Consider the following 12118-nt stretch of genomic DNA (forward strand, 5'->3'; position numbering starts at 1 on the left):
ACTTCGAAGCCGTTGTTTATAAGCTAGTGCTCTCTCGCTCTCCTAGAGAGCTTTACGTTTGCTAGGCGACTGGTTTATCACCAGGAGGAGTTTGGGGGATACAGCCTTTGCTTTCCCTTCTTTTAAACTGGCTTATAGAGCGAGAGTCTGATATGACACGAGAGAAGTTCTCGGCTTGGGAGTTCCTGCCTCTGCCCAGATAGACTTCTCAAATCTCGTAGACTCTCCCTGGCGCCTGGCCAGGAGACGCTCCAAGTTTTTTACAGGTCAACTTCACAGCTGTTTTCGAGCCTTTGAAGTTTTGCTGTACAATTATGTCATGCATAAACAAGGCTTTCAGGGATGGAAAGCGGTACCCGCCTCAGTCGCTAACCCCGTCTGTTGCCGCACCTGCTCCCGTAGACCCTAAATGGGCTTTGCTGCAAGACATGCAGTCCAAGCTTGCGTCCTTGATAGAGGACTTTAATGCGGAGAAGGTTGCTGCCGAACCTTCTGGCCAACAACCTTCCAACCGGTCGGTTGTGCGTCCTGTTGACGCTGAGGTAACCTTCTCGCGTCTACCAGTTGAGGTGGTTCCTCCACCGATGCGACCCAGTGTGGGTTGCCAGCCGCACGTTGACGTTAAGCGACGCTCGGAGGTGGTTGTTGACGTTCAGGACGTTCAACAACCAGCAGAGGTGACTTGTTTTGATGCGGTGCGTCAACCTCAGTAACTCGGTATGGTGTTGACTGCACAACCCAGACGGTCTAGACAGTCTCGGGTGGACGCTGTGCTTCCTCGCGCAACCATGGTTGTTGACAGTTCACAGACTGTGCAGCAGTTCCATGACGTTGCGTCCGGCTCCGTCACGCATGCACCAGTGCGACCGGACTCAGCGAGCCAGACGTTGACCACTCCGTTGCCGTTTCCTCATCAGTTTTCGGATGAGGAACTATCTGATGAGGACGTTGCTGAACAACAAGACGATCAGCCCCTAGAATAAATCAAGCCCTGCTATCCATCCAGAAGATGCTGAAGAAGGAACGCTGCTCAGTCAGGCTGTGGATGAGTCTGGTGGGGACGCTGTCATCCCTGGAACAGTTTGTATCACTAGGAAGACTACACCTCCGTCCTCTTCAATACCATCTGGCTTTTCACTGGAAAAAGGACAAGACGCTAGAAGCGGTCTCGATCCCGATTTCCGGAAAGATAAATTCTTGTCTGACTTGGTAGAAGGACAATATCAACCTAAGAGAGGGTCTTCCCCTGGCTGTTCAGACTCCCCACCACGTTCTCTTCTCGGACGCATCGGACTTGGGCTGGGGCGCGACACTGGACGGTCGGGAATGCTCAGGTCTGTGGAACTCGAGTCAGAGGAGCATGCATATCAACTGCAAGGAGCTGTTGGCAGTTCATCTGGCCTTGAAAAGCTTCGAGTATCTCCTTCGAGGCAAAGTGGTGGAAGTAAACTCGGACAACACCACGGCCTTGGCGTACATCTCCAAACAAGGAGGTACCCACTCACTGACGTTGTACGAGATCACAAGGGACCTGCTCATCTGGTCAAAAGGTCAAGACATCTCCCTAGTAACGAGGTTCATCCAAGGCGACTTGAACGTCATAGCAGATTGTCTCAGTCGGAAAGGGCAAGTAATTCCAACCGAATGGACCCTCCACAAGGATGTGTACAAGAGACTTTGGGCCACTTGGGGTAAACCATCCATAGTTCTCTTTGCAACCTCGCTGACCAAGAGGCTTCCAATCTATTGCTCTCCAGTCCCGGACCCAGCAGCAATACATATAGATGCTTTCCTCCTAGATTGGTCACATCTGGATCTCTACGCATTCCCACCGTTCAAGATTGTCAACAAGGTACTGCAGAAGTTCGCCTCTCACGAAGGGACAAGGTTGACGTTAGTTGCTCCCCTCTGGCCCGCGAGAGAATGGTTCACCGAGATACTTCGATGGTTAGTAGACGTTCCCAGAAGTCTTCCTCTAAGGGTAGACCTTCTACGTCAGCCACACGTAAAGAAGGTACTCCAAAGCCTCCACGCTCTTCGTCTGACTGCCTTCAGACTATCGAAAGACTCTCGAGAGCTAGAGGCTTTTCGAAGGAGGCAGCCAGTGCGATTGCTAGAGCAAGGAGAGCGTCTACCATTAGAGTCTACCAATCGAAGTGGGAAGTCTTCCGAGACTGGTGCAAGTCAGTTTCTGTATCCTCGACCAGTACCTCTGTAGCTCAAATAGCTGATTTTCTCTTATACCTGAGAAAAGGACGATCCCTTTCAGCTCCCACTATCAAGGGCTACAGAAGCATGTTGGCATCGGTCTTCCGGCATAGAGGCTTAGATCTTTCCAACATAAAGATCTGCAAGACCTCCTTAAGTCTTTTGAGACCACCAAGGAGCGTCGTTTGGCTACCCCTGGATGGAATTTAGACGTGGTACTAAGATTCCTCATGTCAGACAGGTTGGAGCCGTTACAATCAGCCTCCCTGAAAGATCTCACTCTTAAGACTCTTTTCCTGGTATGCTTAGCCTCGGCTAAAAGAGTCAGTGAGATTCATGCCTTCAGCAAGAACATCGGATTTTCGTCGGAAAAAGCCACTTGTTCGCTGCATCTTGGTTTTCTAGCCAAAAATGAGCTGCCTTCTCGGCCTTGGCCTAAATCTTTCGATATTCCCAGCTTATCGGAGATCGTAGGCAATGAACTAGAAAGAGTCTTATGCCCTGTTAGAGCTCTTAAGTTCTATTTAAAGCGTACTAAACCTTTACGAGGCCAATCTGAAGCTTTATGGTGTTCAGTTAAGAAACCATCCTTGCCTATGTCAAAGAATGCTTGGTCAGACTTTATCAGATTGTTAATACGAGAAGCTCATTCACATCTGAGTGAGGAAGACCGAACTTTGCTTAAGGTGAAGACGCACGAAGTTAGAGCTGTAGCAACTTCCGTGGCCTTTAAGCAAAATATATCTCTGCAAAGTATAATGGACGCAACCTATTGGAGAAGCAAGTCAGTGTTCGCGTCATTTTACTTGAAAGATGTCCAGTCTCTTTACGAGAACTGCTACACACTGGGACCATTCGTAGCAGCGAGTGCAGTAGTGGGTGAGGGCTCAACCACTACAATTCCCTAATTCCATATCCTTTTAATCTGTCTCTTGAAATGTTGTTTTTTATGGGTTGTCCGGAAGGCTAAGAAGCCTTTCGCATCCTGGTTGATTTGGCGGGTGGTCAAAGTCATTTCTTGAGAGCGCCCAGATTAGGGGTTTGATGAGGTCCTGTTGTATGGGTTGCAGCCCTTGATACTTCAGCTCCTAGGGGTCTGTCAGCATCCTAAGAGGATCGCGAGGCTCCGTAAGGAAGACGTACTTATAAGGCAGAGTAATCGTCTAAGTCGACTACCTTACCAGGTACCTATTTATTTTGTTTTTGTTATTTTGATAACTTCTAAAATGAAATAAAAACTCTTAGCTCATAAGATGTAAACATATTTAACTGGTCTCTACCCACCACCCTGGGTGTGAATCAGCTATATATTCACCGGCTAAGTTAAATATTTAAAAATGATATTTTAATTATAAAATAAATTTTTGAATATACTTACCCGGTGAATATAAATTAAACGACCCTCCCTTCCTCCCCAATAGAGACGCAGTGGGATGAGGAGAAAATTGAGTCTTTGTTTACATGGAGTTTGGTATCTGGCCGACAGTTGGCGCTGATGGGCACACCCGCAACCTGTATAGCGATCGCTGGCGAGTTTTTTTGTACAGTTTTTTTGTCTGTCGAGCAACAGAGTTGCAGCTATATATTCACCGGGTAAGTATATTCAAAAATTTATTTTATAATTAAAATATCATTTTAGTTAATAAAGGAATTCAGATTCGCTGATATTGTTTTTATAGTTACATTTAACTGTCTTTCAACTCGTTAACGCTGTTAAAAATCATATGTACACAACACATTTTTGTTTAATCTCTCATTTTTGTTTAATGTCTGTCTCTCTCTCTCTCTCTCTCTCTCTCTCTCTCTCTCTCTCTCTCTCTCTCTCTCTCTCTCTCTCTCTCTCTCTCTCTCTCTCTCTTTCTCTCAGAAAAAATTAATAGACGCTTCTAACACTAACAGTGAAGAAGAACAAGAGAGAGAGAGAGAGAGAGAGAGAGAGTATTTATTTAAAGAACATGTTAACACCATGTCTACCTTCTCGCCGATCGTCTGTCTCTTCCTGGCGTAGGAAATCCTACACCTGCGTTGGCCTGTCTCTAAGGTAAAAAGGCAATAAAACACATTTTTTATTTATTATTTCTTTATAATTATCTTTTTTACATGTTGCTTTCATATTATGCAGTTATGTTATTGTTATGTGTAATTATGTCTAGCCATTTACTGTATTAAGGATTTATTATGGGTTTTTAGGCTGAGGAACGAATTAAATGAATTACCATGTATTCTTATGGGAAAATTCGTTTCTACATCCGAACATTTTCTACATCCGAAGTTGGTTGTGGAACGAATTAAATTCGTATGTAGAGGTACCACTGTATCGGCTTCTGCTCCAATAAAGCAGTATGCTCTTTACAGCTTGGTTTCTTGGCCAAAAATGAGCGACCATCTCATTCATGGCCTAAATCATTTGAGATTCCCAACCTATCGGATGTTGTTGGGAATGAAATTGAAAGAGTCTTGTGGCCTGAAAGGGCTCTAAAATTTTATCTGAATAGAATCAAAACGTTATGAGGTAATTCAGAGGCTTTATGGTTGGTTAAAAAGCCCTCCTTACCAATGTCGAAAAATGCCTTGTCATATTTTGTTAGACTTTTAATTAGAGAAGCCCACACTCACTTGAGTGAGAATGACCTGGAGTTACTTAAAGTTAAAACTCATGAAGTCAGGGAAGTGGCGACGTCAGTGGCTTTTTAACAAAATAGATCCCTTAGAAGTGTTATGGACGCAACCTTTTGGAGGAGTAAATCTGTGTTCGCTTCACATTATTTAAAGAATGTCCAAACTTTTTTCTGGGCTCTGACCTGTGCCGCCCAGTGAAATGCTCCTTTTACATTATTTCTAAGGTAATAACTGTTATTACCTTAAAAATTATGTAAAAGAAGCATTTCACTGGGCGGCACAGGTCTCTCGCCCAGAAATAGATTTTTCCTACGTCAAAATCCCTTTATGAGGACTGCTACACGTTGGGACCATTCGTAGCAGCGAGTGCAGTAGTGGGTGAAGATTCTACCACTATATTCCCTTAATCCCAATAACCTTTCGTCTTCTCTGGAAACTTAATTTTTGGGTTGTATGTGGAGACTGAGATAGTCTTCCGCAATCTTTTGATTTGGCGGGTGGTCAAACTTGTGTCTTGAGAGTGCCCAGATAAAGGGTGTTGTTGAGGTCCTGTTAAAGGGGTGTTCACCCCATATATAACAGCACCTAGAGGTCTTTCAGCCCCCTGAGTAGATCGCTGGGCTTCATAAGGATAGCGGACTAGTGAGGCAGAGTATCATAAAAGTCAGCTTCCTTATCAGGTACTATTACTTAAGTTTGTTTTTATTTGTCAAAACTCTTGAGCTTATATTCCTACAATGTTTAATACTGGTCTCTACCCTACACCAAGGATGTTAATTAGCTATACAGACAGTCCCCAACTTACGAACACAATAGGGACCGAGAGTCTGTTCGTAAGTCGTATTGTTCGTAAGTCGTTAGTGTTAAATTTTGGTCTGGAGTAAGCGTAACCTAACTCAGATGTCTACGATTTTCAGCAGTAGAAGTCAACAAATAGCCCCATTTCATATAAAATAGGTTATTACAAATATTTTACTTTATCATATTACAGTAGTCTGTATAATACTGTAAAGTTCAGTACAGTATGTTGTTTTATTATCCTGTACTGCACACTACATAATGGAAACTTGCACAAACAATCGGCCATACATATGCACTGCATTTCTGAATCAGCTGACTTTAAGTAAAATCGTAGCAAATATAGTGTACTGTACATTTAGTACAGTACTGTACATTAATTCCTTTTTAAATAAATGTACTGAAAGATATTTTATTGTTCCATTACCCAATTTTTTTGCTAGAAACTTACGTAAACAAGCGGCCATTTGCATTATGTACTGTACTGTAACGTTTACCTTTTCACGCTTATCAAATCAGCTGACTTGTACCGTACTGTATTTACTGTATGTAACAGTACTGTGCATTTAACTGCTTCATGGTTGTTTTGGTATTGTTAAATAAAATGCAGAAGGTTAGTTTACTGAATTGTTTTATTTCAATTTTGACCGACGGAATCATTCTTTGTAGAGTACTATACGTCACGTATCTTGTGACGTCATGTATTTGGCGGAAGAGCGCTGACAAACCGAATCATTTCCTTTCATTATGTTGCCGAGTAATCTTATTACAGCATTCCCATAATCGAAACACCGAGTAACGATATCAAGTGTTTTAGTGGTCTGTATCATTAGTTATGAGATTAGTACAACTTACCGTAAAGTTAAGAAAAAAAAAGTCTGATGACGTTATATTTTTTCTGGCGGAAGGTGAGAGGTAAATCAAGTGATTTTCTTCCGATCCGTTACTATTCCCATAATCGAAACATCGAATAAGGATATAAAGAATTTTTTAATAATTTTCAAAGAAATATGAAGATTTAACTGCATTAAAAATCAAAATACGGGGAGAGAGAGAGAGAGAGAGAGAGAGAGAGAGAGAGAGAGAGAGAGAGAGAGAGAGAGAGAGAGAGAGAGAGAGAGAGAGAGAAAGGGGGGGGTGCGTATTCCGTGTATAACTAATAATAAGGTCTATCAACGAACTGTATGGAAGATGTGATACCCTATAATACATTGGCGCTGTTGTAATATTCACTATGAAGAGATTTCGAACTATATGTGCGCATAATCGTAATACTGCAGCGTGACCTTGAGATCAGCTAATCTCCCAACCAAAAGTAAATCAAAAGTAATTGTTGATTATTGAAATGCTCAAGAAATATAAAAAAAAAAAAATATGAACGTGCTTTAATAAACCACAATTAAACACAATAATGTCTAATGAAATATGAAGGCTTAATATTGAACGAAAAATTGAATACTGTATGAAGCTTTAGAATTAACTACCCATATGCGATTGACAGAGCGAGCACACACACACACACACAGAAAGAGCTACAACGATTTCACATGATACCTAATAATAAGAACTGTAGAGAAACTGATTTTCTGTAACATATTGGCGCTGATGTAATATTCATCTTGAAGATATTTCTAATATGTTAAGAAATAAAAAAAAATGCCAAAAGTCTGATGACGTTATATTTCTTCTGGCGGAAGGCGAGAGGCAAATCAAGTGGTTTTCTTCCGATCCGTTACTATTCCCTTAATTGAAACATCGAATAAGGATATAAAGAATTTTTTAATAATTTTCAAAGAAATGTGAAGATTTAACTGCATTAAAAATCAAAATACGAGAGAGAGAGAGAGAGAGAGAGAGAGAGAGAGAGAGAGAGAGAGAGAGAGAGAGAGAGAGAGAGAGAGAGAGAGAATTTAACTTGAGATGAAATCTACGGATGTTTACGAACATGTTTGGACTTCCTTCAATTTGTGTTCGTATGTACCGTTGTTCGTAACTCGAATGTTCGTAAGTAGGGGAGCGACTGTATATATATATATATATATATATATATATATATATATATATATATATATATATATATATATATATATATATATATATATATATATATATATATATATCCACTGGCTAAGTTAAATATTTAAAAATTATATTTTCAATTTAAAATAAATTTTTGAATATACTTCCCCGGTGGATATATATAATTAAATTCCCTCCCTTCCTCCCCTCTAGAGACCCTATGGGCTGAGAAGAACTGGAGCTATTGGGAATATGTTTAGTATCCTGCCGAGTGGTGGCGCTAGTGTACACCCAGCAACCTAGCACGGTGATCTCTCGCGAGTTTTGAATCTGTTGGAACGTTAGAGACGTTAGCTATATATATACCCACCGGGTAAGTATATTAAAAAATTTAATTTAAATTGAAAATATCATTTTTAGATATTTCCTTTCTATGTTCATGCCTCTTAAACATTTCTCATTTCAGGTGAAGCAGTAAAAGCCAAGTTTCCTGTGGGAGCAACATTTTCTGGGTTTAGAGTGAAGGAAGTGCAAGACATATCTGAACTTTATCTCACAGCTGTCCGGCTCGAACACATTTCCACGGGAGCAGACTACCTACACATAGCTCGGGATGATCCAACCAACACATTTTGCGTGGGGTTTAGAACGACTCCCATGGATTCTACGGGTGTTCCTCACATTCTTGAACACACTGTGTTATGTGGGAGCAAGAAATATCCTTGTAGCGATCCTTTTATGAAGATGCTTAACAGGTCTCTCTCAACTTTTATGAATGCCATGACAGGAAGCGACTTCACTATTTATCCATTCTCTACTCAGCATCCAGTGGACTTCAGAAATCTCATGTCTGTTTACCTGGATGCCGTTTTTCACCCAAACCTTAATGAGCTAGATTTTTTCCAGGAAGGCTGGAGGTTAGAACATGAAGATGTGAATGACAAGTCCTCCCCATTGGTATTCAAGGGTGTTGTATTCAACGAAATGAAAGGTGTTTTTGCCGACTCGCAACAGCTCTTCTCCCAGAAGCTTCAGAATGGTGTATTGCCCTCACACACATACGGGGTTGTTTATGGTGGCGACCCTTTGTGCATTCCAGAGTTAACCTGGGATCATCTTAGACATTTCCATGCTTATCACTACCATCCAAGCAATGCACGGTTCTATACCTACGGGGACATGCCTTTGGAAGACCATCTTTCATTTATAGATGAAAATTACTTGAGCAAATTTACAAAAATTGATCCTAGCACAGCAGTGCCCGAAGAGCCTAGCTGGGTAAAACCTCGAGAAGCACATATTGATTGTGGCAAAGATCCAATGGCATCCCCAGATGCCCAAAATTCTATAGCAGTGTCCTACAAATTAATAAATGTCATCAATAACTTTGAAAACTTTGTTTTGGAAATTCTTGGACAGTTGCTGATGAGTGGTCCGAATGCTCCCTTCTATGAATCTCTCTTGGAACCACAGTTAGGATCTAGCTTCTCCCCTTCCTCTGGCTATGACGGACACACTCGCAATACGACTTTCACCGTTGGTCTGCAGGGAGTCAAGGATGCGGATTTAGATAAAGTTAAAGCAGCAATTGAAAATACTTTTGAAAGATTGTCAGAGACAGGTTTTCCAAAGGAGCGGATTGAGGCTGTCCTACACAGCATCGAGCTAAGCATTAAGCATGAAAAGTCCAGTTTTGGGCTTGGATTGGCCATGAGTCTTGCACCAATCTGGAACCTGGACAGCGACCCAGTTGATGCCTTGAAAATTAACCGAAACATTGCACAGTTCAGGGAATGCATGGAAAATAATCCAAATTTCTTGCAAGAAAAAATAAAAAAGTACTTCATTAACAATACCCATAGATATACACTTACTATGTCACCCCATGATAACTATGAGGTTGATCTGCAAGAAAAGGAAAACCAGTTACTTGTGAATAAAGTCTCTTCGTTAACTGAAGAAGACAAGCTAAGGATATGGGAACTTGGACAGACCCTAAGACAGAAGCAAGAGGACAAACAAGATATTTCTTGTCTCCCAACTTTACAAGTTTCCGACATAAGTCGTGACATTATTCCAACTCTAGTTACTGACATCAGCCTCATCGGTGTCCCTGTTCAAGTGAGTGACCAACCAACAAATGGCATTACATACTTCAATGCTGTTCTAGACACACAGTATATTCCAGAACATTTGCAGCCCCTGGTCCCTGTTTTGTGTGGTGTGCTGACACGCATGGGAGCTGGACATCTCGACTTTCGTTTATTTGACCAGGAAGTGGAATTAAAAACTGGTGGATTAAATGTAAATACCGTCATAACTCCACATCCCATTGAAGGCTCTAAGTATGAGCAAGGAATTCAGATTTCATCCCACTGTTTAAATCATAAGTTGCAAGACATGTTTGACCTCTGGGCTTTAATCTTCAATGAATTGAGACTTGACGACCTACAAAGATTTGGCACTCTAGTGAAAATGATAGCTACAAATCAAGCCAATAGTTTGGTTTTTCATGGTCATCGATACGCCATGACTGCTTCAGCCTCTACAACAAACCCTGTTTCAGCTCTGACTGAAAAATGGTCTGGGCTAACGTCATTGTGTTACATGAAAGAATTGAGTGAAATGAATGACTTGGGACCTGTTCTAGAACAACTCAGAGAGCTAGCCAGGCTGCTTTTGTCAAAGGAATGCATGAGAGTTGCCATAAACTCGACTCCCGAACACCACGATGAAGTGCTGAAAAGCTTTGAAGGATTTTTAAACCAGTTAGGGGGAACTCCAAAGGCACAGTCACCTTTTGCTGTTGTGTCGTCTGATTTCACCCCACACACCTGTAGAAACCATCAGGTATTCCCTTTCCCAATCAATTTTGCTTCAAAGTCCTATGCTGGAGTGTGTTATGCACACCCTGATGCAGGAGCTCTCAGGCTTCTAGCTCGTCTCATGTTCAAATTCCTTCACAAAGAAATCAGAGAGAAAGGAGGTGCCTATGGAGGTGGAGCTGCATCAACTCCTGGTGGAGCTTATTCATTCTACAGCTACAGAGATCCAAACTCCACAAAGACATTGGCGTCATTTGATGCTGCTATCGAGTGGGTGCTATCGGGTAGCTTTAACGAGACGGATGTTTCAGAAGCGAAACTAGGGGTCTTCCAGTCAGTTGATGCTCCTGTATCTCCGGGTTCCAAGGGCAGTCGGCGTTTCTTGTCACACATCTCGGATGAACTGTTCACTGACCATAGGAGAACAATCTTAGATGTACAGCCTCAAGATCTGATTAGAGTGGCTAGAACGTATTTACGCGATGCTTCAGTTGAAGGAGGCTGCTTGATTGGCCCCAAAAATGAAGATCTTGAAAACGACCCTTTCTGGAGTACTGTTTATAACTAACGAACTTTAGAGTAATGAAGAAAAGAAGAGAATTGTTTATTTCTATCTCAAGCACAATAGAAAAATGGGTCCACTTTTAAATTGAAAAGTTGCTTAACAGACTTATAATAATCATTTAATGCCATTTAATGTGATTTTTCATAGTGATCAATATCTATTTCTTTGTGCTGCATTGAAATTACATTTCATTAATGTATATATGCTGTAATTTTTCATGAACTATGTGATTAGGATATTTTTCCTACGTTTACCTGTTGTACATGTAACAAATTAATTTACCCCAAGTTAGGCACAAACCAGGCTTTATAAACAGTGAAACATGGGCTCTAGCTTTTGGCAGAGTCCCTATTTGATAATACAGAGATAAAAAAAATGTAGGCTTATGCTGAAGAAAGTGAAGGAATACATATTATCCTTATCACCTTTTATGTATTATAAATTCACCTTTATCATAGAAGATTAGAATTGATATGGGCTTTTTAGCTTATATATGTGATGCCATTTATTCTGAAGGACTTGTTTCACCTCAAAATAAAAATAAGAAATAACGAATATTTTCTCTGTAGCTATCATTGCATTGCATTGTTTTGATTGAAAAGTAGGTTGAAGTGTATCCTGGTGGAAAAAACATCAATGAAGACCATATGAATTAACTTTGATGTGCACACACTCACTCTCTCTCTCTCTCTCTCTCTCTCTCTCTCTCTCTCTCTCTCTCTCTCTCTCTCTCTCTCTCTCTCTCTCTCTCTCTCTCTCTCTCTCATATTACAGTCAGTTCTTGCTATTTGTGGTAGATTAGGTAATAGAAAAACAAGTGGGGAAAACTAAGAGTAATGGATGTGCTTTCAATGATACTCCCAGACCCCCTATTCCCATTTATAACTAAAAGAACCTTATGTAATTGACCCTTGAAAGTTAATACAAAAGTAATATTACCTAATTGAGAAGACAACAAGCCATTATTACATAGAAGGCTTGAAAATCCATTCATATAAAGGTATCTTTCATAACATATGTTATATATGGTGTGATATGATTCAGTGCTTATTTGTACTTATATTTAAGGTGCATTCACAATGAC

The 12118-nt window shown here is 40.9% G+C and overlaps 1 protein-coding gene across 1 annotated transcript in view; it reads left to right on the forward strand.

Moving 5' to 3' along the window:
• The window catches only part of LOC137618663 (presequence protease, mitochondrial), a 62805-nt gene extending 51029 nt beyond the window's left edge, over positions 1-11776 (forward strand). The window contains exon 2 of the mRNA XM_068348796.1: positions 8111-11776. Coding sequence (XP_068204897.1) covers positions 8111-11037 — 2927 coding nt within the window. The 3' untranslated portion in view covers positions 11038-11776. The remainder of the gene's footprint in view (positions 1-8110) is intronic.
• The last annotated feature ends 342 nt before the right edge of the window (positions 11777-12118 follow it).

This window comes from Palaemon carinicauda, chromosome 25 (assembly GCF_036898095.1).
Source record: "Palaemon carinicauda isolate YSFRI2023 chromosome 25, ASM3689809v2, whole genome shotgun sequence".
NCBI classification, from domain to species: Eukaryota; Metazoa; Arthropoda; class Malacostraca; order Decapoda; family Palaemonidae; genus Palaemon; species Palaemon carinicauda.